We start from the raw sequence: 27,463 nt of genomic DNA, 5'->3' as shown, positions 1-27,463 counted from the left end.
CTTAGCCAAAAGGCTGAGAAGCGATGAAAAATTGAATATTTTATTTAATAGATTTACAAACAGAAGTAACTGGATCTCGTTTTTATTGGCCCTTGATTACTGTTTTCTTTTGAGAAGCATTATTTAAAAAAGCTTTTAAGAGTCATGTTAACAATATTTTTTATAGTAAAGAATAAATCTGGAAGTGTGCTTTTTTGTGTGTTAATCTTTAAACATTTGGAAATTTTAAAAATATGTATGTACTTTATAAATATTTTGTCAAATTAAAAAGTTTATAAAATCAAAATTTATAAAATTAAGGCTTCCATTTGGCAGATGTGAATTTAGGATTTCAGGATTGTATATTTCACTTCAAAAATATGTAAGATAAATCATACAATTTCAACCTTTAGATGTTCTATTTTTAGAGTGAGTAGCAGATTCAGGGAAATAAGTGTTGCTTTTAAGGTTAGGAATTATAATAATATATTTTTGGTTACAAAGAGCTGAAAGTGATCTTTAGGTAAATTCTTGAAATTAGTGATTACCTTACATTAAAATGTTATTGTGTAGAATTGTTTAACTATTTGACCAGAAAACAAATCTGAGTGGTTGCAGATTTTTCCTTTTTTTGATTTTAGTCTTTATAGCTCTCCAACTTACAAAGGATTCCTTCCTAACAAAGCAGGTGCTTTTAAGCATATGTTTAAGTGATTGTATATGAGTAAGTTATACCTTCTCTGGTGCTGTAAAGTCATAATGATCTTGGTATGTGGTGGTGTCTCAAACTTCAGAAATGAATCCCTGAAATACTTATATATTGCATTCATCTGGAAGGAATCTGTCAGTCGGCCCACTCAAAGGATTGTTAACATCTTTTACAATTTCATGTTTTGGCAGGTAAACCTAGCCTTTAAGCAACCTGGAAAGAGGCTAGAGCACCAAGGAATTAGAATTGAATTTGTAGGTCAAATTGGTGAGTTTTAAAATAGTATTACTTTTTTTTTTTTTTAAATGATAATTGAGTTTGAAGAGGGTTGGATTTGGCACTTAAATTTTGAATTAGAGATTAGTTTCATGGAAGGAAGGAATTGATTTTAGATAGTAAAAGACGATTTATTTTATAAACATTAAATCATATTTCTTTGAGTTGTATTAAATAATATTTGACTCATCGTGCCTTTGTTATTAAACTTAATTACTAAAAATGAAAGGAATTATGTAAGTTACCAGCCTTGAAAAATAATTTAAGTAAATTAGTTGACTCACTGAAATTTCCATCTGCCTACATTTTTCACCAGCTTACAACTACCAGTGTCACCTTCATCCTTCACTTTCTAATTACCCATGCCATTTGTCTTCCTAACCTAATGTGAGCCTGTAGCCAGACTCACCTGTCAGAAAATTGCATGTGAAAAGGAAAGGTGTAATTTTTTTCTTGACTTAGATCACATTGTGTACATTTCCACACATGTATTTCAGAGGCATTCTTGGTTTAGTAGGAGTTAAACTGTATAAATCTTTTGGTACTGCAGGTTGAAAAAGAGAAAAGAAAATGGGTCTTTCTAATACAGTAAACATAGTTAGTTTTTAGTTTTAAATCTAGCTTTCTAAGATGTACTACACATTTTTAAAGTATCAAAATTGTAATCGGTAGATATTTGTTTATATATCTATTCCAGATCAGATTATACTTGAGGGGCAAGTCATAGTAATTCATTGATAGTTGATAAGTCTTTTGTATATTATAGTTTTATCAAGATAATATATTTGCCTAACTAAAGCAAAACAACGAATGCTTTTTTCCTTGAACGGAGGAAGTTCAAATAATTGCTGGAAATGTGTCTGTTAAAGCAGCTTCATTTTGGGCAAGCCCTAACTACATTAAAGGAATGAATACATCTTTTATAATAGAAATTTTCATTGTGCTGTGTGGCTCGAATTTTTTTATGCCTAGGTGGAGCATAATGAGGATGATGGAATTTATGTTACAGCTCTAGTATATTAGGGACAAGTCCAACTAATTCTTTTGGTAAAAATTACTTGCTTTGGAGGTAGAAGTTTGGGTTTAATGAAATAGATATTAAGTATAATTGGTCTTTTTTTGCTTAAAATTTTGTAGAACTTTTCAATGACAAGAGTAATACTCATGAATTTGTAAACCTAGTGAAAGAACTAGCCTTGCCTGGAGAATTGACTCAGAGCAGAAGTTATGATTTTGAATTTATGCAAGTTGAAAAGCCATATGAATCTTACATCGGTGCCAATGTCCGCTTGAGGTATGAATGTATATTAACAACCGTAGATGCAGAAAGTAACGGTTATTATCAAATGTCTTATTAGAACTTTAATTATAATTCTGGACTGATAGACTTAAGATTTTTAAGAATTCTGCCACATATTTTGTCTACCTAATGTCCACCTGAGGTAATAAGAGCCTTCTCTCGTAGATTTAAATACCGCCATCATGAGAAGTTTTAGTTATATACTTCCTTTGTATGAATCTTCCCCTAGGTACTTCCTTTGTCTTGTAAACAGAATTACCTCAAAATCCATTAGTTTCTCAGCAGATCTCTTTTGGTATATGGTAGGAAGTAATAGATTTCCTCAGGTAGGCCTGACCATAGCACTTCAGATGCATCTTAAAAAGCACATACACTCTTCTTAAAATTGCACTTTGTATTTTTTTTTTTTTTGAGGGTGGAGGCATTTAAAGATCAGAATTCTTTTGTGAAGTAAGTTGATCCCAAAGGATCAGCAAGGAGAAAGCTGAGTTGCAGTTAATGTTTGTTTGTTTAAAATACTAAAATTTATTGTAGGAGATTTAACTTACCTCTCGGTTGACTTTGTAGGTATTTTCTTAAAGTGACAATAGTAAGAAGACTGACAGACTTGATAAAAGAATATGATCTTATTGTTCACCAGCTTGCCACATATCCTGATGTTAACAACTCGATTAAGATGGAAGTAGGCATTGAAGATTGTCTACACATAGAATTTGAATATAATAAATCAAAGTAAGTATCTTTAACAACGGATAACTTAAGAAATAAGCTTTTCAGGGCTTTGTAAATTGGTCAAAGTAAAGATAGAATTGACATTAATTTGATGTTAACAGCCTAAAAATCTCGGAGTGGAAAGACTGTCTTCTTGACTCAGTGCAAGTGTCTTTCATATTCAATTCCTAATAAGTCTCTGATCGGTCATTTTTTGTAGAGGATCTTACTGTCTCAGAAGGCAACTAATCCCTTCTCTCTGTAAAAATTTTCCTTACTGGGTTGGTATAACTTTATCCTAGTCATCTCTTTAAACAAAATACTTTTTTCTGCCTGCGTAAGTAGTACCTTTTCATTATTGAAAATTTTGGCAAGGGGCACCTGGGTGGCTCAGTGGGTTAAAGCCTCTGCCTTCGGCTCAGGTCATGATCTCAGGGTCCTGGGATCAAGCCCCGAATCGGGCTCTCTGCTCAGCGGGGAGCCTGCTTCCCCTCCTCTCTCTGCCTGCCTCTCTGCCTGCTTGTGATCTCTCTCCCTCTGTCAAATGAATAAATAAAATCTTTAAAAAAAATTTTTTTTTGGCAATGTAGTGGCACCTGGGTGGCTCAGTGGGTTAAGTGTCCACCTCTGGCTCAGGTCATGATCCCAGGGTCCTGGGATGGAGCCCTGTGTCCAACTCCTCTCAGTGGAGAGCCTGCTTCTCCCTCTCCTCTCGTGTTCTCTTTCGCTATCTCTATCTCTCTCTCTCTCTCTGAAATAAAAAAAATGAAATCTTTTAAAAAGAAAGAAAAAAAATTTTGGCATTGTGAAAGATCCCATTTTTAACTTTATTATTTTTATAAATTTTACCACTTAATCACAATTAAGATCTCTTGCATATCTTTTCATAGAGAGGGAAAGGTATGTATTATGTTTATATGTGTTGTGTTTTTACAGAAATGGGCTCCTGTTTTGTTTATTGTTTAATGCCTTTTTAAAACTTTATTATGGAAAAATTCAAGCATAGACCAAAGTGTATGAACAGTACAGTGAATCTTCAGGTACCCGGTGCCCAGCTCTCACTCAGTACACTGTCAGATCTGTTTTATCTGGATCTAGCTCTCACACTCCCAATAGATTATATTGAAGCCAACTCCAGACACAGAATTTCATCCATAAAAATGGTGTATTATTTTAAATATGATATTGTTATATCTAAAAATATTAGTAATTTCTGAATATCTGTATATATCTAGTCAGTGTTCATGTTTTACTGATTGTCTCATAAAATGTCTTTTTTTCCCTCCACATGCTTTATTCACATCAGTATCCAGACAAGATTTGTTTAAATCCAGGGCATCTGGACACATGGCATTTGGTTGTTTGACACTTAAATTTCTTTCAATTTAATTTATAAGTTTCCCATCTATTTTTTTCCCACTAAAGTTTATTTGTTGGAGAAATGGATGTATATTCTTTCATCACCTTCCTGTGTACTCTTCTGTTACATGACTTTTTTAGTTGTCACTCACCAGTTTATATCACTAAAAATGTGATATAAGCATGGCTTCAGAGTCTTAAATTATATTGTGAATAAAATTATCAAATTGTTTAGGACCTTAAACTTGTCACTGGAAGCCTCCCTTCAAGCCAGCATAATTACACTGATCAACTCCTGGGATGATATTTTGAGATTCAAACCTGGGAGAAGGTTAAAAAGCCCTCTGGGGATTGTAATTTCCAGGTTTATTTATTTTTTAAATATTTATTTATTTGACAGAGATCACAAGTAGGCAGAGAGGCAGGCGGGGGGTGAGGGAAGCAGGCTTCTCGCTGAGCAGAGAGCCAGATGTGCGGCTTGATTCCAGGACCCTGGGATCATGACCTGAGCTGAAGGCAGAGGCTTAACCCACTGAGCTACCCAGGTGCCCCAATTTCCAGGTTTATTAGCGTCATTTCAGAGTACATGGGAAAGGACTTTGATGACTAGCTGTCGTAGCAACAGACTCAACCTGTGGTGTCTCTATGGGCAAGTGCTTTGTTAGCTGCACTCTTTTAGCACTTAGAGTAAGAAGGACACTAAATTCTTGTGTAGAGTTTTAATGTTCAGAAACATCTTTATACACCAAATAAATATTGCAAGCATAATAATCTTAATTTTCTGTGCTTAAGTTCTTTGGAAACTAACCTCTAAGTAAAGGACCCATAGTTAATAAAGCAAATTCTTCTCTTTGAGGTATGTTGATGGGCAAGTAAAAGCTTGATTCCTATTTTTATAGTAAAATAGTGAATATTTTTTGGAAATAAAAAGTTAAATGATATGGATAGTCAAAATGGTATTTTTTTTTAAAAAAGACTTTATATATTTGAGAGATAGAGCACGAGTGTGGGGGGACAGAAGGAGAGGGACAAGCAGACTCCCCACTGAATGGGGAAATGGACGCAGGGCTCAATCCCAGGACCCTGAGATCATAAACTGGACTGAAGGCAGTTGCCGAACCACCTGAACCACCCCAGAATGGTATTCTTAAATAATTAATGTTACAAAGATGTCTACTAAAGCCTTTTGGGACATACTTTACTTTTTTTTTTTTTTTAAGGTTTGTTTACTTATTTTAGAGATAGAGTGGGAGGGACAGAGGGAGAGGGAGAGAGAATCCAAAGCAGACTCCACACTGAGCCTAGAGCTTGACATGGGCTCAGTCTCCCGACCCTGAGATTGCAACGTGAGTCAAAACCAAGAGTCTGATGCTTACCCGACTACACCACTCAGGCGCTTCTTTTGATTGTTTTTTAAATTGATATTTGGTAAATGAGGTATGTTCTTTCCCCAAAGGTATCATCTAAAGGATGTGATTGTTGGAAAAATTTACTTTTTATTAGTAAGAATAAAAATCCAACATATGGAGTTGCAACTGATCAAAAAAGAGATCACAGGAATTGGTAAGTCAAAAAGAGTATTTGAATTAAAATTCCTGTCTTAAATTTTTTAAATCTTAAAATATTGTTTAGATATACAATAAATATATATTGGATACTAACTTTGAGACTTAATATTGCTTAATATGTATGCTTTTTTAAAAATTAATTTTTGAATAGGTTATAAATTCACATGGTTCAAAAAGTTTAAAAGATTATATAGTAAAAAGTATCCTATTTGTGTACTCCAGTTACTCATAGGTCATATGTTTGTAAGTTTTAAAATATTTCTTGATATTTATACATATACAGTAACTATATTATACCCTTCCCACTGCTTTTAAGTTAAATGTTTATGTATGATACATATTTTGCTTTTTTGCTTAATATATCTTAGAGATCTTTCCATATCAATGTGTGGAGTACTTCCTCATCTTTTTTATAGTACTCCTTTCCATGGGTATACTAGAATTTAACCAGTCTGCTATAGGTTGTTTCCAGTCACTTGTTACTCCAAACAGTACTTCACTTAATAATGTCATTTTGCATGCGTGCAGGTGTGTGTGTGAGATAAAAATCTTAAAGTGGAATTGTTCTTTCAAGGGGTATATTCATTTGTAGTTTTGGTACTTAGCTGTTTGTCCTCTTTAGGGGTTGTACCAATTTGTATTATTACCAGCAAGAAATGTAGAAGAAGCCTCTTTTCCTCTTATTCTTTTTTTTTTTTTTATGATTTTATTTATTTGAGAGAGAGAGAGAGAGAGAGCATGAGCAGGGGGGAAGGGCAGAGGGAGAGGGAGAAGCAGATTCCCCACTGAGCAGGGAGCCTGATGAGGACCCTGGCTGGGGTCATGACCCGAGCTGAAGGCAGATGCTTAACTGACTGAGCCACCCAGGTGCCCCTTTTCCTCCTATTCTTACCAATACAACATTAGAAAATTTTTAGCTGATTTGATGGGTAGGGGAAGAAAGTTCCTCATTGTAGTTTTAATTTAGTTTTCTCCTTCTAAATGAGGGTAAGCATCTTTTCATGTGTATAAAAGCTATTTTTATTTCTTTTCTGTATATATTGCCTATATCCTGTGTTCCATCTCTATTGAATTATTAGTCTTTTTTACTGATATGTAGAAACTCTGTATATGTTAGGGAAAGCAGTTCCTTTTTCTGTATTAAAGCAGCAAAAGAGGCATCTGGGTGACAGTTGATTAAGGATCTGCCTTTGGCTCAGGTCATGATCCCAGGGTCCTGGGATTGAGCCCTGCATCCGGCTCCCTGCTCAGCGGGGAGCCTGCTTCTCCCTCTTCCTCTGCTGCTCTCCCAGCTTGTGCTCTCTTGCTCACTCTCTTTGTCAAATAAATTAAAAAATCTTTGTAAATAAATACATAAACAGAAATAAATGCAGCAAAAATTTCCCCAGTTTGTCTTGCTTAGGATGGTTTTTTTTTTTTTTTTAAATATTTTATTTATTTATTTGACAGACAGAGATCACAAGCAGGCAGAGAGGCGGGAGGAAGCAGGCTCCCTGCTGAGCAGAGAGCCCGATGCGGGACTCGATCCCAGGACCCTGGGATCATGACCTGAGCCGAAAGCAGAGGCTTTAACCCACTGAGCCACCCAGGTTCCCCTTAGGATGGTTTTTGCCATGCAGAAGTTCTTTTTGTTTGTGTCGTCAGATTTACCAGTTTTTACTTCTATGGACTCTAGCTTTTGTGCCACAGAAAGGCCTTTTCCACACGGAGGTTCTAAAAGTAATTTTCTGTGCTTTGATTCTCCTAAAATAATGTAGTTTGGGAATTTTGTTTAAATTTTTAATTTCTTTGGGATTTGTCTTGATATAGATTCAACTTTAGTTTTTTTCAGATGGCTAATCAGTTGCCCCAGAATTACTTGTAACTGCTCTTTAATTTTAATTAGTGTATAGATTTAATTTGTCTCATTTGTTGGATTTTTGCTGAAAATAATTTTAGTCCACGCTTTTTAAGAATTTACAATTGGAATCATAATTAGAAACATCTGTGATTTCTTAATCTCTATTTTCACCTTATAAAAGTTGAGGTTATTTAAAGATACCAAAATCACATGTCGGGTTTCTTTTTGTTGTTTAAAAAGAAATTAGTTAAACATTTTTTCTGGTTAAAAATTGTGCTGATCCTAGAAAGTTTAAATAAAAAATAATCTGTACTCATCATTCAGAACAGTTTAATTGTCTTTGCATATTATATATTTTACAACATTGGAATTATTAATGTATGTTTTGGTATACTTTTTTCATTTTTACAGACTTTTTACAGATGTCTGGGTCAGGTAATCTCTTAGAAGATGAACACCTAAATTTAAAAGAATTATGTCAATCAGGTTCTCAATTTGATGTTTTCTCCATGTTAGAGTTAACTGAAAGAAGACAGTTTGGGTATTACAGAGAAAACTAGCATGACAATGGTTATTTCTTATGTATATTGCTAGTTTTGATAGAAGGAACTCTGTGGAGAAGATTCTGAACTATATATATTTGGTAAGAAGAGAGTGAAACCTTCAGTCGAGTGATAAGTATGTAGATCAAGATAAGTGTAATCAAGAAATAGAAAATAATTTTCACAAAATAGGAAGATAAATTAGTACTAAAATAAATAATTGGAAAATATAAGGTTGGAAATTGTATTCTGGAAATATTTAACTTCATGTCATTTACATTATTTTTTTAATGTTATTTACATTATTGTGCTAGGACCCAGTACCACCACAGAAACAGAAACAATTGCTAAATATGAAATAATGGATGGCGCACCAGTAAAAGGTAACAGACTTCCCATTTACTTCTTTTGTGTAATAGGTGGTACACATAGCAGTGTTCATGGCAGTTTCGTTTGGAAGTATTTATGCAGTGTAAAAGTATTTGTGAATTCTTTTTTTTTTTTTTTTAAGATTTTAATTATTTATTTGTCAGAGAGAGAGAGAGAGTGAGCGCAGGCAGAGGCAGAGGGAGAAGCAGGCTGCCTGCCGAGCAAGGAGCCGGATGTGGGACTCGATCCCACTACGCTGGGATCATGACCTGAGCCAAAGTCAGCCGCTTAACCAACTGAGCCACCCGGGCGTCCCAGTATTTGTGAATTCTTAAATGATTTTTATAATGATGTTTTAAAAATCATCTTTGTATAGATACTAAAAGACTGTAATAGTACTTTCAAGTCTGAAATAAGGTTTAATTTTTTACTCAGTTTAAATTTTAGTATTTAGAGACTCCTGGTGGCTCAGTTAGTTGAGCCTCTTTCTCTTGATCTCAGCTCAGGTCTTGATCTCAGGGTTGTGAGTTCAAGGCCGACACTAGGCTGGGCACTGGTCTCTACACCAGGCGTGGAGCCTATTTACAAAAAAGAAAATGTAAATTTAGTATTTAGAGGAGACGTTTATATATTATCTTTTCTCTAGTTCTGAATTTATAATACTTTGTCTTCTGTTACAACAGTTTATCTTGGTAAGTCATTTTTATTCATGCTGAATACAAGGTGCTGTAGAGCTGAGCATTAATTTCTGTGGGGTTCTGTAGTCCTTATAGCCCCCAAGAAAACAAGCATTTTCATTATTATCTTCAGTATCCAAGATAATAAAGCCAGTATTTATAATTTTACTTTTTTAAGATTAAAAATTTTTTTTTAGTAATCACTATAACATGGGCTCGAATTTACAGCCATGAGATCAATAGTCACATGCTCAGGGTGCCTGGGTGGCTCAGTGGGTCAAGCATCTGCCTTGGGCTCTGGTCATAATCCCAGGGTTCTGCTCAGTGGGGAGCCTGCTTCTCCCTCTCCCTCTGCTCTCACTGCTTGTGCTCTCTTTCTCTGTCTAATGAATGAATGAATGAATGAATGAATGAATAAATAAAATCTTTAAAAAAAAAAATAAAGTCACATGCTCTACTGACTGAGCCAGGCAGGTGCCCCAGTATTTATCATTTTACATTTGTATCTTTGGCTTTTTATCACTCTGTTAGTAGTTCTTTTAAAAAGTAGCTATCGGGTTAAAGCCTTTGCCTTCAGCTCAGGTCATGATTCCATGGTCCTGGGATCGAGCCCCGCATCGGGCTCTCTGCTCAGTGGCGAGCCTGCTTCCCCCCTCTCACTCCGCCTGCCTCTCTGCCTACTTGTGATATCTCTCTGTCAAATAAATAAATAAAATCTTAAAAAAATAAAATTTTTTTTTAAAAAGTAGCTATCATTTATTGAGTGTCAACTGTAGGTGAGGCATTGTACTCTGAGGTGCTCCAATGTTTCGTTTGACTTAGGTGATGGTATCTCTTACTCTACAGATTAAACTGAGTTACAAAGAGGTTAAAAAACTTGTTAAAGGTAAAGTGTAGGGGAGGCAGACCTTTACTTCTCCCCATCTTCGTATTTCAGCCGGGACTCTCAGAAGGACAGATTAATAAGGGAAAAAATGTTTATCAATGCATGCAATGCACATCATGCAGGAAAAACCTCAACAAAAAATAACCAAAACAGTGGCTTAGAATTTCAGCATATATAGCATCTTCAAAAGGACAATAAATTTTGAGATCTAACTGGACAAGGGAAGGTAGTTGCAGGCTTCCAGGGGTGTGGCAAGCTGTGCGAAGGTAAATAAATCTAAGGGAGGAAACAAATGGAGTAAGGTTTATTTGCTGATTCCTGATCAGCCACCTCTGGGCTAATGAAAATATGTCTTCGTTAAAAGAATTTATAGCCTGCCTTTAGGCAGAAAATAGGGAGCCTTTTCTATTCTTTGCTACTTTTTAATTGCCTTCAGCTCAAAATAATTTTTATGTCAAAGAGGCAGATTTTGTGGTGACATAATCTGGTTTCCTTTAATAGCTAATCATTGCAGAATTGGTGTTTGAGCTCAGGGCTTTCTAACTTAAAGACCCGCGCGCGCGCGTGTGTGTGTGTGTGTGTGTGTATGTGTATGTGTATACTCCTATTACACAAGATTACTTTGTAAAATTTTGGCAACCACATAGTTTTTTGTTTTGTTTTAAGATTTATTTATTTGACAGAGAGAGATCACAAGTAGGTAGAGAGGCAGGCAGAGAGAAACCACACAGTTTTATGTAAGGTAATGGGTCATGTATCTTTCAGGAAATGAATGTGCACAAGAAAATTATTACATATAAAAGATTCAAAACAATATGCAAATAGCTACCCTTAGGAAAGAAGCCACGAGAATCTGAATAGTAGTCTTTTTGGTAACGAAGGAATAATCTTCATTTAGAACATGTTTGTTGCTTTGGGTGAATTAGTTAAATAAGTATTGAAAAACTTACTCACATGATTAGAAATTATGGTGAACTTCATGAAAGAATAACCAAACTACTAGAACAGCACTTACCTGCTGGCACATTTCTGAGCATTTTACATATATTAACTCATGCAGTCCTTACAGAACTGTACAAGAGGGATATTACTGCTATTCTCCATTTCATAGATAAGGAACTTGAAACAGAATGGTTAAGTGACTTGGCCAGGGTCACACAGCAAGGAAGTTATAGAGTTGGCATCTGAATCCAGGCATTCTGACTCTAGAGCAGTGGTTCTCATCTAGGGGCAGTTTTGCTCCACCCACCACCCCCTGAACATTTGCTGTTGCCTGGAGTTATTTTTGGTTGCTGCACTTGGGGAATGCTGCTGATATCTAGTGAATAGAGGCCAAGGATGCTGCAGTTAATAGGACGTTACCCGCAGTGAAGAATTATTGGGCCCCAAATGGCAGTAGTGCCACCGCTGTGAGTCCCTGCTCTAAAGATTTTGTTACGTTGAGATGCCTGAGCAGCTCAGTCGGTTAAGCGTCTGCCTTCATCTCAGCTCATGATCCCAGGGTCCTGAGATTGAGCCCCACGTTGGTCTCCCTGCTCAGCAAGGAACCCACTTCTGCCTCTGCCTGCTGTTCCCCTTGCTTGTGCTCTCTCTCAAATTCTCTGACAAATAAAATCTTTTAAAAAAATTAAAAAAAAAAAGCTTTTGTTAGGCTGCCATCTCATGAAAAAATGAAGTGTTAGTGTCTTCTCTGACCATATTTAATCATCTTTAGAATTAAATGCAAATTGCTTTTCTTTCAGGTGAATCCATCCCAATAAGACTATTTTTAGCAGGATATGATCCAACCCCAACAATGCGAGATGTGAACAAAAAATTTTCAGTAAGGTACTTTTTGAATCTAGTCCTTGTTGATGAGGAAGACAGAAGGTACTTCAAGCAGCAGGTACGGTGCCGTGTAGGCTGATGTTTTGTTCTGTGGCAGTTCTGAAAACACCTGGAAAGCACTCACCTTTCTCAGCTTTACAGTACTGAGCCTGTGGGAGGTTCTGTGATAAGGAAGTAGGTGTGACTGGAATAGTGTTGTGATAGATTTCTTCCTGTCATTCTACAGGATTCCAGAATGGGCTGTAATTTGACAGAGCTTTTATTTTTCTTTTGAAAGTTTTGTTTTTTTATAAGAATAATACCTACTGTTTGTTAAAAAAAATTAGGCATTAAAGAACAAGACAACAAAAATTCCACCACCATTGTGATTAGTTTCCAGACAAACTTGTATATGTGTATTTAGATCATATGTGTATTGTTTTTTAATTTGCTTCTTGATTCAATAGTGTCTTGTAGATTTCAGTTATCACTTCAAATGATTTCATTAACTTGATGGATTCTGGCTTTCCATTCTGTTGTAAATTTACCTGAGATGACCCAAATCTAATTTTTTTATATGAAATATTTATCATAGAACTACTTCTCTTTTTTTTTCAGTGAAGATTGTGATTGGAGTGCTCTTTTATGAATCAGGTTAATAAATATTTGAGTGTCAGTTGAGTACTCAAAACTAAATTAGAAATTGCTCTGCACTGAGTATTGTGAAGAATATAAAAACTACCTTTTATAAACATACTTTGTGTTCAAGGTCCTCACATTGCATATGTATGGAAAGAGAAAAATTATAAAAGCTAATTAACAGAAAAATTATAGTTTGACAGTAATTTAGAAGAGAGAAAACCTTTTATGCTGATACTGCCATAATGTTATAAAATTAAACATAGGTTATTTGTAACTCAGGATAGAATAGGGGAGCCTGCATGCCTCAGTCAGTTAAGTGTCTGACTCGATTTCAGCTCAGGGTCATGATGGTCATGATCTTAGGGTCATGAGATCGAGTCCCTCATTGGGCTCTGCTCTGGTGTAGAGCCTGCTTGGGATTTTCTCTTTCTCCTTCTGCCCTCCACCCCGCAAAAAAAGATAGATTATGTAAACCTTACAGTTTCCAAATCAGTTACATATTGTAGCCCTATTGAATAAATACATTGCTTCCCACAGGCATTCATTTGGGTGTTTGATGACTGATATAAACAGCCTGTCATGAGTTTATAAAGCAGATTTAGGGATTTTTTAATTTTAGGAATTTAAAAGAGATTTTAGGATGGATTGATTGGAACAGGATTTGAATAGGCAGAGGAATAAGTATTTGAAGAATATATAGGAGAAATTACAGGGCAAGTTTATTTGGAGTGCATTGGAGGAGAGCGTTAACTGTTTGGCTGGTGGGTGAACAGAGTGATGTTGGTCATGAAGGATCTTGAATGCCTGGTTTGAGATTTATCCTAGAGGTGCTGAGAACTACTGAAGTGCAATCCAAGCAGTGTTTTAGACTACTCTGGTAGTGACTGGAAGGATGGGTTAGAAAGGGGCCTCAGGCACTGGAGGCAGAGGCATCTACCAGGAAGCTCTTTTGGTGTCTAAGGTTGAAGTGATAAAGGTTTGAACTTGGATAAGGGCAAAATAGCAAACCAAGGACAGATTTTAGGAATTCTTTAAAGCATTTAATAGCTAGAATTTTGTGCCAGATTGGATTGGTGGTGGTGGTATGCATCGCTGCTGATGAGAGGGGAGCAGCAGTGTTGGCAGAAGGGGTGGTCCGAGATGAGAATTGCAAGAAGGTAAGTCTCGCAGCAAAGAGAACAGCTTTTTTTGGGAAGAATTTAATTTTGTTTCAGTTAAAATTGAAGTGGCATTATTTCCATAGTGAAGATTTAAGGGATAATATGAGAATATTAATTTGTTGATGTCTTGCATGTTTTACTAGGAGATCATTTTATGGAGAAAAGCTCCTGAAAAGTTGAGGAAACAGAGAACAAACTTTCACCAGCGATTTGAATCACCAGAATCACAGGCATCTGCTGAACAGCCCGAAATGTGAACTGAATAGGAGAAAAAAAGAAAAGCAAAAACTCCTATGTCCATTGAGATGAAGTTCAGCTCGTTAAAGATGGCTGCAGCTTGTTGGGGGGGAAAGGCCAAAACTCCATTTATAATAGTCTTCCTTTATCTTACAGTGCTGCATTTATTTTATGATACAACTAAATGTTCTTCATGTATATACATTAAAAAAAAAAAAGCGCTTTCTTTGAAACACTGGAACTTTCCTAAGCTGCCGTTTTTTCTTTTTTTTCTTTCCTTTTTTTTTTAACTGCACACTTTGACCTGATGATAAGCACCCAGATATGCATAAACATAAACATTAAAGATTTTCATGTGAGTAGGCTGGTATTTGTAATTTTGCTTTTCTTCGTAATGTTGATTATACTTTTCTCCTTTTTCATGCTAACAATTACCTCTATTCTCTACATGCAAAAAATTAAATAGTTTGTGTTCAAATAGAAATAGAAAAATTGACTGGGCCTTACATCCGGCAAAGATTTAAAACATGGCATCTCAATATTTTTGAGAAATACATTTATGTTTCTACATGTGTGTTTGAGAAATACATATGGAGTGTTTCACTGTAGGTGCTTTCGATTCTACCATTCCGTGGCTTCCTGAATTGTATCTTCTTTGAAGTCTTCTGTGGTGTGAATGTTAAAATTTTTTCCTGAGATTATGTGGCATGTCACAGTGGCCTGCTTGCTTGCCTGATCCTCCCTCCCTCCCTCCCTCTTCTCTTCTGTTCTTTTTCTTTCATTCTTTCTTTTCTTTCTCTCTCTCTTTTTTGCCATATTAAGTAACTATTTTGCTACTACTATCCAGCAGGTACCACTGCAATGTAGAGTTGACTCTATGTTGGTGTTTTAGTTAAAACTATATAATTTTTCTATAACTACTTAATTTTTTTTTTAATTTAAGGCATCTTTTTACCACATACATACAAGTATAATTTTCTTGCCTTCACAAATACTCTCTTCCCTTTCCAGGAGAAAATTTGAGGATGGGGAACTCAGGAGGACCTGTGAAGCACATAGTTATCTAGATCTGGACAATTTCATGTTTGTTAAACTGGAACTTTGGCTAGTTCAAACTGAAATGTAATTTTGCCCACTATGTTTAAATTTTGCTAACACTAAATTCAAGTCATTTGTTCAAAGTTCCAAAAGAAGGTTTCAGTCATCTGTTTGTATGCATGGGGTCTGATCTCAGATACACTAAATGTGGGGTGTAGGAACTATAATGAAGCCTGCCGTGTGAAACTACTTTCACTAAGGGTTCACTGGTTTTTGTACCAATATTTTTTTATACACTTCAGCGCAAGTCTTGTCAGTTAACCTTACTTTATGAGTAAGCTAAGTAACCCAAATTACATTTCTTTAAACCTGTTTACTACTATGGCACTTTGATAAGATGGTCAGTAACCAACTTCATTACCGGCAAAAGGTTCCATGTACCGTATGCTGGAGCATCTATTTTAAATGTGGCTATCTGTGAATGGTAATGTTTTCCTTCATGTAAGTGCCTGTTCAGAGTTTCAAAATTTAAAAATGCCAAATATTTTCATGGTCACATGCATGTAGTAATCTAGGAAATATTCGAAGAAATTTTGGAAACCAATTGTGTTTAACCAGCCTCAAATTGTGCAACCATGATGTACAATAAAGGATTTGAAATGATACCAGGCTTGCTATTTGAATGATTAAAATAGTTCTATCCTCAGTTCTCACTGTCAGATTTATCATTGAGGACAGGATTGCTCATAGTTTAGGAAGCTATTTTTGTGACAAATTTTTATAAATGTTGTGTTTCAATTTCAAATAGTTATATAATGCTTTTAATTAGGTGGCTTAAAACACTATCATAAATAAGATGTTTATCAGTCTGCTTCAGACTTTGTTGCATAACCAATTTGAAGAGTAAAAATTGGAAATTAATATTTGATGAATTGAGTAAAAAACTAGAAATAAACCAAAAAAGAAATTTGTGTCTTTAATAAAAAGAGCAGGGGCTCCTGGCTGGCTTAGTTGGTAGAGTATGTGACTTTTTTTTTTTTTTTTTTTGATATTCATTTAAGATAGTGAGCAAACAGAGTAAGGGAAAAGTCGGGGAGAGAATCCTCCAGCTGACTCTCTGCTAAGCATGGAGCCCGACATGGGGCTTGATCCCAGGACCCTGAGATTATGACCTGAACCGAAATCAAGAGTAAGCCGCTCAACTGACTGAACCACCCAGGCACCCTGAGCATTGCGAGTCCGTCTCAGGGGTGTGAGCTCAAGCCCTGGGTTGAAGAGATTACTTAAATTAATTTTTTAAAAATACAATTTCCATTGGTTCTCAACCCTGGCTGCATGTTCAAATCACTTTAGCTTTTTAAAATAACCATGTCAGGTCCTACCCAGACCAGTAAAATCAGAATTTCAGGAGCCAGGGTCACAGTGTTAAAATAACATCCAGGGTGGAGCACCTGGTTGTCTCAGTTGTTAAGCGGCTGCCTTTGGCCCAGGTCATGATTCCAGTGTCCTGGGATTGAGTCCTGCATCCCTGCCTGCTTCTCCCTCTCCCACTCCTCCTGCTTGTGTTCCCTTTCTCTCTGTCAAATAAAGTCTTAAAAAAAAAAAAAAAATCCGGGGTTGGGAACCACTGTCTAAACCATATAAATGGTTGTTTCCATCATTAGTGAAGAGTTGTGGTTCTTTTTGTTTGTTTGTTGTTTTTTTTTGTAGTTTTGAACTTTTTTTTTAAAGATTATTTTAGAGAACATGCAAGCAGGGGGAGGGGTGAGGGAGAGAATCTCAGGGAGACTCCATGCTGAGTGGGGAGTTGGATGTGGGACTCACGATACTGAGGTCATGACCTGAGCCGAACCAACTGAGCCACCCAAGTGGCCCCTGAACTTACTTATTTTTTAAAAGATTTTATTTATTATTTGACAGAGAGAGAGATTACAAGTAAGCAGTGAGGCAGGCAGAGAGAAGGGGAAGCAGGCTCCCTGCTGAGCAGAGAACCTGATGGGGGTCCTGATCCCAGGACCCTGAGACCATGACCTGAGCCGAAGGCAGAGCCTTAATTAACCCTCTAAAGCCACCCAGGCGCCCCAAGAAATTTTATTTTTTTAAGCAGAACTAAAAAATACAAGAGGGACACTCTTTAATCATTTTGAATTTCTGTTAGCAGGATCTGATAGCAAGAATCTAATGAAATAAAATGAACAGTCATGGGGGGATGCTATCTCTCTCTGTCCCTCGGTAACCCCCTCCCCCATGCTCTTCTCTAAAAGTAAATCTTATAGGCACATGGGTGGCTCAGTTGGTGAAGCATCTGTCTTCAGTTCAGATCATGATCTTAGGGTCTTGGGATCCAGTCCCATGTTGGGCTCCCTGCTCAGTGGGGAGTTTGCCTCTCCCTCTCCCTCTGCCCCTACCTCCCTCTGCCCCACTTGTGCTTTCTCTCTAAAATAAAATCTTAAAACACAAACCATGAACAATCAAATCAGTTTTTTAAAAAACTAGAATTTTTGCAATTCTTAACCCTTCCAATCAGGTCATGCTCAGTTTATATTAAGTTTTCTTTCAAGAATGATTGGTAAATTATCATCTACTTTCCCTACTCACACATTTCCTCTCTACTTTACCTTGCAGTACTCAATTCTAAAGACCAAAAAGCATTAATTTGTCATATTAAGGTTTTTAAGTTATACATAAACATGGAGGTTAACATTTAGAAGATGTTAATTCTAAACAAAAAGCACCCAAACTAAAGTTTTTAGAGTTTGTAAATCCAGTATCCTGGGCTTTTAAAGAAACCACAGTGGCAAATTACAGAAATAAAGAATCACGATTCCTTTTAAATGCAATCATCAGATTAAAAACTAGAACACTTAACCGATTCTACCTTAGGCGCTCTTAAATTTGAGAAACAGCTCCCAAAGGAGTTTTATTTTGAAATCATAGAAGGGGGAAAGTACATAATTAGAAATAAGTGGTTGGCAGGCAGTGTTTGGAGTTGTTGAGGAGGAAAAACTTTTCTTCTACTTTTTTAGATCTTAGATTCTGTGTTTGGGAGCCTGCTGGTTAAACTGACAAAAGACAAGGGTAAAGACTGACTTAATGAGTATGAGGGAGTCCACTTAAAGGGATAGTTAGAATTTGGGGCCTTATCTTGATAGGGGAAAGGGGGTGAAGGACATTTATACACGACTTCTTAATAGGGGAAGTTGGGGGTAGAAAGGGTACTTAAGGGAAAACAAATGACTTCAGAAAGATAAATGGGCCCTTTGGAGAATTGATGGTAGATAGAATACTTATGTGATAAAGTCTGTTTAGGTATGGTGCCAACTTCTCACTGTACCTGGTAATGTCATCTTCCCTGGTTGCTCCCTGAGTGGGCGTTTATGACAATAAATTTTTGCTTTGAGGCAGATAGAGGATTTCAGGAACTCAAATGCGGGCTCCTCAAAATTGTTATGCCACAGTGACATATTCTAGAGCCCTTCATCAATGGGGATCAAGCAAATGGAATACTCAATTCTAAGTAACGTCTTCTTTTCATGCCTTTTATATTCAACAGAATCTGTTGAACAGACCTAAAGGCACTCTCCAGGGGCTTATACTAGCTTGGATGGGAATATAACATATTTTAAGTTTCAAATCAAAGGCATAATGAGGACATTGTGCACCCTTTAACATCATTTTTAAGGCTTGGGGCCTTCTATGAGCATAATTCTTATGTCACTCCAGGACAGGAGAAGGCTTAAACTCTGTGCTACAAAAGACCTCCAGTTATTCCAGACTCCCTGGAGAATGCCCACTCTCCTGCCCGCACTCCACCTAGCTTTTTGTAAGACTCTCCTGGCCCATCTTGCCAGACACCATTTCTTTCTCCAAGTCAAAAAGCTAGATGTTCTCTGTTTTGCTGCCAAGGTGTGCTGTGCTCACCTCCAGGACTGCGCTTACCACACTTATAAAAGACTTTTAATTTTATGGATTTTAAGCCTCTTGGCTCAGTCTTGTTTTAGTGTACTTTGTGCTTATGACATAATATACACTGAGTATCTGAATAAATGAGTGAACCTTATTTTCCTAGAGATTATAAAATTAAGTGTCCTCCTTTAGAAAAAAGTCTGATGAGGGACAGAAACAGAAAATGTCCACCATTAGCCCAGAAGGCTGACCTATAGCCTGCACAGTTTCAATAAGGGTCAGGTATGTACTAGTTGCTACATTTTTATTTATTTTTTATTTTTATTTTTTTATTTTTTAAAGATTTTATTTATTTATTTGACAGAGATCACAAGTAGGCAGAGAGGCAGGCGGGGGTGGGGGGAAGCAGGCTCCCCGCTGAGCAGAGTACCCGATATGGGGCTCGATCCCAGGACCCTGGGATCATGACCTGAGCTGAAGGCAGAGGCTTTAACCCACTGAGCCACCCAGGTGCCCCTGGTTGCAACATTTTTAAAAGGTCTGGTGACAGGGGCACCTGGGTGGCTCAGTCAGTAAAGCAACCAACTCTGGATTTTGGCTTAGGTCATGATCTCAGGGTCCTGGGATTGAGCCCGGTGTTGGGACTCCCTGCGCAGCAGGAAGTCTGCTTCTCCCTCTGCCCCTCCTCCTGCTCACATTCTCTCTCTCTCTTTCTCTCTCTCTCAGATAAAAAAAAAATTATATTCTTAAAATATTTTATTTATTTATTTGACAGAGTGAGAGAGCACAAGCAGGGGGGGCAGTAGAAGGAGAGGGCCACCCAGGTGCTCCCAAAAATAAATCTTAAAAAAGTCTCATGACTGCCTCTACATCTCACTGAGTTAATATTGAACTGAATGATAAGCAGCAGAGAAATATTATGAAAGTAGTTCTATGAGAAGAAATTTGAAGAAAACACTTATGATCTAATACTCCCTGCACATCCCCTCCCCCTTGAACACTAAGCATATAACCATCACTGACTTCATACAGCAAAAGTGCAGCCCTTTCTGCCCAAGGGTCCTGTCTCTGTGCTGCTTAAGCTTACTAAATTGCACGGTAAAATGTCTCAGGAATTACTTCTTGACTATTGAGCTCAACGATCCCACAATTTTGGTGGCCTGTACAGGGATTACGGGATGACTCCAAGAGCCCTGGTGCAGCTTGGTAAGCCTTCTTTAGCCCGGTCTTTGCTTTTTCATTTGTTCCTTTTCAGAGACGTCCCGAAGAGTACAACCCTTTGGAACAGGTCTTACTGGAATGCTCGGGAGAGAACCTCTTGCCCATGCCAACACCACAGGGAGGGACAAACTCCTGCCACCTGGCTGGACACCAGTACCTTGGCCATAATGGTGTTGGGCTCAGAAATCAGGCTCTTCCTGTTTTTCCTGTTAATACTTGAATTCTTCTCAGGCACGGGACAGCCATACATGCCATTAGGATGGCCACCAATCTTAAGACGACCGTGTAAGGTTTCTTCCTAAATAACCCAGTGTGATCCCTTGATGAACATAACGTCTGAGACATGTCTGACTGGGTGCTTCCGGAAAGGGACCAGAACTATTGCCCAGTTAGAGCATTCACCCAATGGGGGACCACTCCCTTGGGACTGGGTCATGGATGAAGCTCATGAGAAGGTTGTCCGGGTTAGATAGGGGTTCCACACTTTCATTCTTTTGTGTCTTTCAACTGTCCTTGCCCATGGGCTGTTTGGCATTCTCAGTCCTGCTCTTAGAATGAAAGTACTTCTAGCTTAGATATAACACATTTAGTATAATATAAAATAGCTTCTCCTTCCTAATGAAGGCCAGGACCTTTACCCCATCCATTAATACTAGATCCAGAGGCTTTCAAAGGGTATTATTATTGGTCTCCAAATACATTGGCTCCCCCAAAATGGAAAGAGGCAGCCCCTGTGGTGTTTCAGCCCATTCGCCAGTCCCTGTTGTAGTCTAGGATGCAGTGGGGAAGGGAAGGGAGGTCGACATCACTTCTCACGTAGTACAAATGTGTCAAAGTGGTCGAGAACATGGAAGTCTCCCGCCGCCCTGAACCCCAGGAACCTGTGGCAATATTCCTGTTGGGATGCCATTCAGAAGCCGAAGGGGAGTTTGGGTAGTTAATGTACTCTCTTCGTTTTATAGGAATGGACTATGAGATCAGCTTTCTCAATCCTGAAGGACTCCGTCTTGGGCTGTCTTCTACTATATTGGAGTCAATTTGGATTTAAAGAAAAAGCACCCCATGCTGTTGGACTACAAAATAAATCCAACCCCCAAGATGCGCAGCTCTTTTGTAAACAGGGTGCTGTCAAGATCCTTGCATGCCTGCCTGTTTTTCCTAAGTCGCTAGTCTCCTCTTTGCTGCTTTTGTGTGTCAGATCTGCAATATGCTCTTGAGAGGACTGGATGAGTGTCTGTCTGACTCTTGTATGTGGGTTTTCTCCATCATTCGTTTCCCAGGTTGATGGTTATGATAATTGGAACCAATTATCTGGTTAGTTCACCTTGGGACAGGGACTTTAAGGAATATTCCCAGCAAGTGCCAAAACTCCCTTTATTTTGGGGAGGTACCTTGTCTTCCCTGGTCCAACATGGACTGCCTTTCACTTTTTTTTTTTTTTAAGATTTTATTTATTTATTCAAGAGAGAGAGAGCGTGCGCGCACACACAAGCAGGTGGAGCAGCAGAGGGACAGGAAGAAGCAGGTTCCCCTCTGAGCAGGGAGCCCAAGGTGTGGCTGGATCATGGGATCATGGCCTGAGCCCAAGGCAGACGCTTAACGTCTGAGCCACCCACGCGTCCCTCACTTTTCATTGGGTGGAAAACAGAAAATGTCTGTCTGCTTATCTGTCGGAGCTGAGGAACTTTAGGACCAAGAGTCCTCTTTCTCTGCCCTCTGGGCTTTTACCTGCTTCCAGTCTTGCCAACAACATCTCACCTACTCTGCCTCTACTTCCCCCTCCTGTTCCTGCACCACCATGTGCCGAGCGCTTACAAAACTGGCTCCTGAGGGTCCCCCAGGCTCCTGGCGCCATTGCCTCCTGCTCCTCCTACCCTCACTATCAAGGAGTGAAGAGCACCCCACTTCTGCCTCCTTCAGATTTCCCCACAGATGCCTCAGGTAAAAATTGACAGTGGGGAACAAATTGATTGACTTCCAGTGGACTCTGAAACATATTCAGTATTTAAGCTAATTTAAATTCATTAGTTTAATTAAGGTAGAAATGTCTTAAGACTTCTCAGCATTAAAGGTAAAACTTGTATTCTACCAAGGTTTACTAAAGGTCAAATAAGCTCTTGTTATTGCTGTTGCCAGTTGTCAGCGAAAAATGACTTAATATGAGGGTTAATTGTGTTTATCACATCAGAGTTTACCAGGGTAATTGTTAAAAAAAATTGTTTAAAAAAAACCGAGTGGGCTAAATAAGAAGGTTTATAGGTAAAACTTCTGAATAGCTTTCAAAATCTTGGGTAACCTGAAATTTCGAAGTTTTGCTGAGTTAAATGATAAATTGAATTCATTGGATATCTAAGTCTCTTCCAGATAAGGTAAAATACTAAAGCATTGGTTACTGGACGTAGGTTTGTCTGCTTTTGGCTTCTTATTGCAGAGAAACTGAGGATACTTGGGTCTGTTAGCAAATGTGCTTCATGGTTTAGTAGTAAATGTACTATGGGAAAACCTGTTTTTGGAAATTATGAAATGTATTCATGAATTTCAGCTATACAAGAATCCTGGTGTAATAGACAATTCACAATTGGTTCCTACTTAATTTTCATTGAGGGTGAAGGTTTCTGAAAGTTAAAATTCTGCTAAATTTCATTAAGACTGATGGAAATAAGGAAATCAACTTTGCTTATAAGAAGGTAGGAGATACATGAGAAAGTTATAAGGGATGGGAATACCTTTTGTTGAGGGAAGAAGAAAGTAATTTTGTCCTAAAATGAGATGGGTTGTTTAGAGAAAAAAGGCTTAGGACAAAATATAAATAAAAAAGAAAATTGTAGAAGGTTTGCAAAGGGAAATCTTTGGAAAAAAATTTTATGTGTGGTCAGAATGAAGGTTGAGGAATGCCTGGGTGGCTCAGTTGTTTAAGTGCCTGCCCCTGGCTTGGATCATGATCCCAGGGTCCTGGGAGCCCCACATTGGGCTCCCTGCTCAGCCATTTGGTTTGCTACTGACTGGACAGGAGACCAGGCATCAGATGGCTAGCACCTAATGGAACGCAATGGTTCTGTGGGCCCAATCTGGGGCCATGGCATCCACCAGTCTGGACTGGAAGATGTACTGTTGGTTATGTCTGGATGCATAGCCCTAGAACTAAGACTAGCACAAGTCCAGCTAATGTCCCACATCTACAACAATGATGGACAAGATCTGTGTTCCATGGGTATGGCCATCTGCCATCTATTTTTCTTCCATCAGTAGGTTTAGAAGATGTCACATGGCACATAGAGGTCCTTGATAAATACACAGTAAAGACATTAAATGACTCTAAAAAGAGCATTATATTATTAAATACTGAAATGACCCAAGCGTATAAAGCAGTTCTACAAAACAGAATGGCATTAGGTGTCTTGACAGCAGCACAAGGAGAAACACGTGCCATTATCGAAGTGGAGTGTTGTGTCTATATTGCGAATTATGACAAAAGTAGAACAGAATTGCTTACTGATATGAATAATCAAATTGGTGCTCTTAAGGACTCTACATTGTCACTTAATGACTGGGTAAATTCCTGGTCAGGAGGTAGACCATGGTCTACCTTAAAGGGCCTTCTTATCACACTTAGTTCTTATTTTTCTTATATTAATCTTAATATTTTGTCTTTCACTTTGTTCTCTCCTATTGTTGAGATACATACAAGTAGTTCCTGACTCCTTTGCCCAGCTGACAGATGATCCCTACAACTTGAAACAAATTTACCCCAATGTCACCTCTAGACTCTACAGCAATTGGCTTCTGGGATAGTTACTTGTAGACACAGACAGTGATCAATTTTGATCCATGGATAGGGACATCTCTATGACTCCTGGCAGCTTGAAGAAGTTATAGAAGATAAGCCCTTTGTCCTTCAACAACCTTAAAGATTTAAGTACTGAACATTCATCAGGAGGGAAATGATGTGGGACAGAGACAGAAAAATGTTCACCTTTAGTCCAGAAGCCTGACCTGTAGCCTGTACAGCATCAATAAAGATCAAATACATGATGGTTGCTACATTCTTAAAGGGTCACATGACCCCCTATATATCTCACCAGTAGTTACTATCAAGCTGAATGATAAGCAACAGAGAAATCTTCAAAAGTAGTTCTATAAGTAGAAATTTGAAGAAAACACTTATGATCTAATACTTCCTGCACATCCCCTCCCCCCTTGAACACTAAGCATATAACCACCAGCTTCATACAGCAAAAGTGCAGCTCTTTTATTTTTTTTAAGAGATGAGATTAAAAAAATTTTTTTATCTATTTGACAGATAGTGAGAGAGGGAATACAAGCAGGGGGAATAGGAGAGGGAGAAGCAGGCTTCCCGCTGAGCAGAGAGCTCAATGTGGGGCCAATCCCAGCACCCTGGGATGCTTAACAACTGAGCCACTCAGGCGCCCCTCCAACAATTTTGGTTTTAACAAGCTTTCCATATGATTCTGATGCACCCAAGGTTTGAAAACTACACTTCACCCTTGAACAAGGCAGGGATTAGGGGTGCTGATCCCTGTGGAGTAGAAACTCTGTAGCTTCTGACATTCCCAAAACTTAACTAATGACTGGAAGCCTTACCAATAACATAAACAGTAGATTAACACATATTTTGCATGTTATATGTATTACTGAATTTGTACAATAAGCTAGAGAAAGTGCTATGAAAACCATGAGAAAATACATACACAATACTGTACTTATAAAAAAATCCATGTATTAGTAGACCCACAAATTTCATAAGTGTGTTGTTCAACTGTGCTAGAGACAGTTATGATACAATTTTAGTGCTAGATAGCAGTTATACTAGGTCCCATGGCATACAAGACAGGCATCCAATGTGTTCAGAGGTACAGAGGTGAGGAATGAAGAAATAATAAACGGTGTGTAGTTCTGGCATGGATAGAATGATAGATACGGGGAACAGAGAGATGATATAAAGAGAGCAAATTTTGGAAGGGTCTTGGATGCCATACAAATAAATGGAATATGGGCTTTATTTCAACACTTACTAAGAATACACTGAAGGGGGCGCCTGGGAGGCTCAGTCATTAAGTGTCTGCCTTCGACTCCTGTCATCACCCCAGCGTCCAGGGATCCAGGCCTGCATCAGGCTCCCTGCTCAGCAGGAAGCCCACTTCTCGCTCTCCCACACTCCCTACTTGTATTCCCTCTCTCACCGTCTCTCTCTGTCAAATAAATAAATAAAATCTTAAAAAAAAATACACTAAAGGATTTTAAGCAGGAATCAGTTAATCAGATTTGTTTTTTTTAAATTTTATTTTATTTGAGAGTATGTGTGTACATGCGCATGAGTGGGGGGAGAGGCAGAGGGAGAGAGAATCCCAAGCTCACACTGAACGTGGAGGCTGACTTGGGGATCCATCTCACGACCCTGAGATCAAGATCTGAGCCAGAATCAAGAGTCGGATGCTTAACTGACTGAGCCACCCAGGCACCCCCAGATTTGTGTTTTCAAAAGATTATGGTGACTGTGCAAAGTATGGATGGAGGTTTGAGAGCAGGCAAGGATACCAGTTATGGTTATTGCATTCACTCACTCAAACAAAACACTTACTGAGGCTCTAATAAAATGTACTAGGTGCTGATAAATATCTCCCAAAGGGAATGACAGCTCTCTATCCCATAGAAGCAAAAATTTTATGTTGAACATTCCCATTTCAATGTTTATAGAACTCTATGAATGGCTGAAGAGGAAAACCTATATATACTATCATAAAATTCAGACCACAATTTCTACCTGCAAGTAGGTGCAAACAACGTTGCCAGTTAAAATTGTTTTAAGATTTTTTTTTCTGTAAAACTATATTAGAGTACATTACTACATCCATAAGATTATTAACAACTGCCGATTCTGGCCCAATAATTATAAACGTTTGTCAGGCATATTAACAAAAGGAAGACCATCAGCCTCAGCCTCCTTGCGTATTAAATATTTGGCTCATTCGTTCTCCCAGTTTCCAAATGTGATGAGACATTCCTGTTTGATGGCATTTTCTGTCATATTTAAATTATCTAAGGATTTGTTAAGTCTCTCCATTCCATACACATGGTGTCCACCACAATTCAGACACACTAATCCACCATCTTCAGCTAGAAATTTTGCTATAGTTATAATCGGTTTTCCTCCCTGTTTTTTTTTTTGTGTGTGTGTGTTTTTTTGGTGGGGGTTGTTCCAGTCTACCCTAGACATTTACTAATTTATTGCTCAAAAATTTAAAAACTATTTGCCAAATACAGAAAGAAGTCTGCCTTAATTCTGGTATTTAAATTATTTCAATATGCCTTTTCCATAGTTAAGCCTCTGATCCTTTCCTCTGACAGGAATTTCCTTAGAACTTCCCTATTTGCCTTGTTTGTTTGCTCCTAAGTCTGGCAGAAACTTCCTTAAGGATCTGAAATTGCTCCTTGAACTCTCATTAGCCTAAGATTAACAAGTATTTGCATTATTTAATTTGTACAGTTCATATCACCAAAGCCAGATCTGAAACTTTTGGGGAACAAGGGGTTATCTATTTATATCCTGATGGTTGAAATATATTCTCTGGGAGTGCCTGGCTGCTTCAGTCGTGGAGCAGTATTTAACTTTGATCTAGGGGTCCCGAGTTGTAGCCTCACCTTGGGGGGAGTAGGGTAGAATTTACTTAACACACACACACAGACACACCCGTGAATGAAAGGCACACTGCCTATTAGCAAATTGTTACCGGAATCCTATTTGACACACGACATCACAAAATTACAAGACGCGTCCCTTCAAGTCGCAAGATACTCTTTTAGGTATAATGTCAGAAATGAGGAAACTATAACAGCGTATTTTGAATTAACATGTTGCAGCCTCCTATGATAGTATTCAACTTATGCAAATGAAAGTAAACTTCGACGGGGATACAGAGGATTTATTTTTGCTATGCGGTTGTGACATCTCAGCTACTTGGATGATGTACACAAACTGATCATATTAAAGAACAAGTATTCAAGTGACAAGTGTCACACAGGGGGTTCACCTAAGAACTTGCAGAAAAAAATCCCTTAGCTACGTTCCCGAAGGCCAGATCAAGCTATGTTCTCTAACGCTACTCTACTAGGAAACGAAGTTAATAATCCAATAAGCTTGAGAAATGCTCTTTAGTGCCGGAGTCAGCAAGCGACGCTGGTGCTCACAACAGAGGTACGAGGCTAACCCGGAACATTG

General features: G+C 38.0%; 1 protein-coding gene across 2 annotated transcripts in view; it reads left to right on the top strand.

The window, feature by feature from the left end:
• VPS26A (VPS26 retromer complex component A) overlaps nucleotides 1-16,037 on the top strand; it is a gene marked incomplete at its 5' end in the record, with an annotated part of 32,564 nt that extends 16,527 nt beyond the window's left edge. The window contains 7 exons of one of the 2 annotated variants that reach the window (XM_080823417.1): nucleotides 880-955; nucleotides 2,102-2,258; nucleotides 2,832-2,996; nucleotides 5,791-5,897; nucleotides 8,599-8,667; nucleotides 11,959-12,101; nucleotides 13,968-16,037. In XM_080823417.1, coding sequence (XP_080679543.1) covers nucleotides 880-955; nucleotides 2,102-2,258; nucleotides 2,832-2,996; nucleotides 5,791-5,897; nucleotides 8,599-8,667; nucleotides 11,959-12,101; nucleotides 13,968-14,081 — 831 coding nt within the window. In that variant the 3' untranslated portion in view covers nucleotides 14,082-16,037. The remainder of the gene's footprint in view (nucleotides 1-879; nucleotides 956-2,101; nucleotides 2,259-2,831; nucleotides 2,997-5,790; nucleotides 5,898-8,598; nucleotides 8,668-11,958; nucleotides 12,102-13,967) is intronic. The other variant, XM_080823418.1, reaches the window with a different exon arrangement.
• Nucleotides 16,038-27,463: the final 11,426 nt, after the last annotated feature.

Source organism: Martes martes, assembly GCF_963455335.1.
Source record: "Martes martes genome assembly, chromosome: 14".
Lineage (NCBI taxonomy): Eukaryota > Metazoa > Chordata > Mammalia > Carnivora > Mustelidae > Martes > Martes martes.
This window is presented reverse-complemented; position numbering and strand designations above follow the sequence as displayed.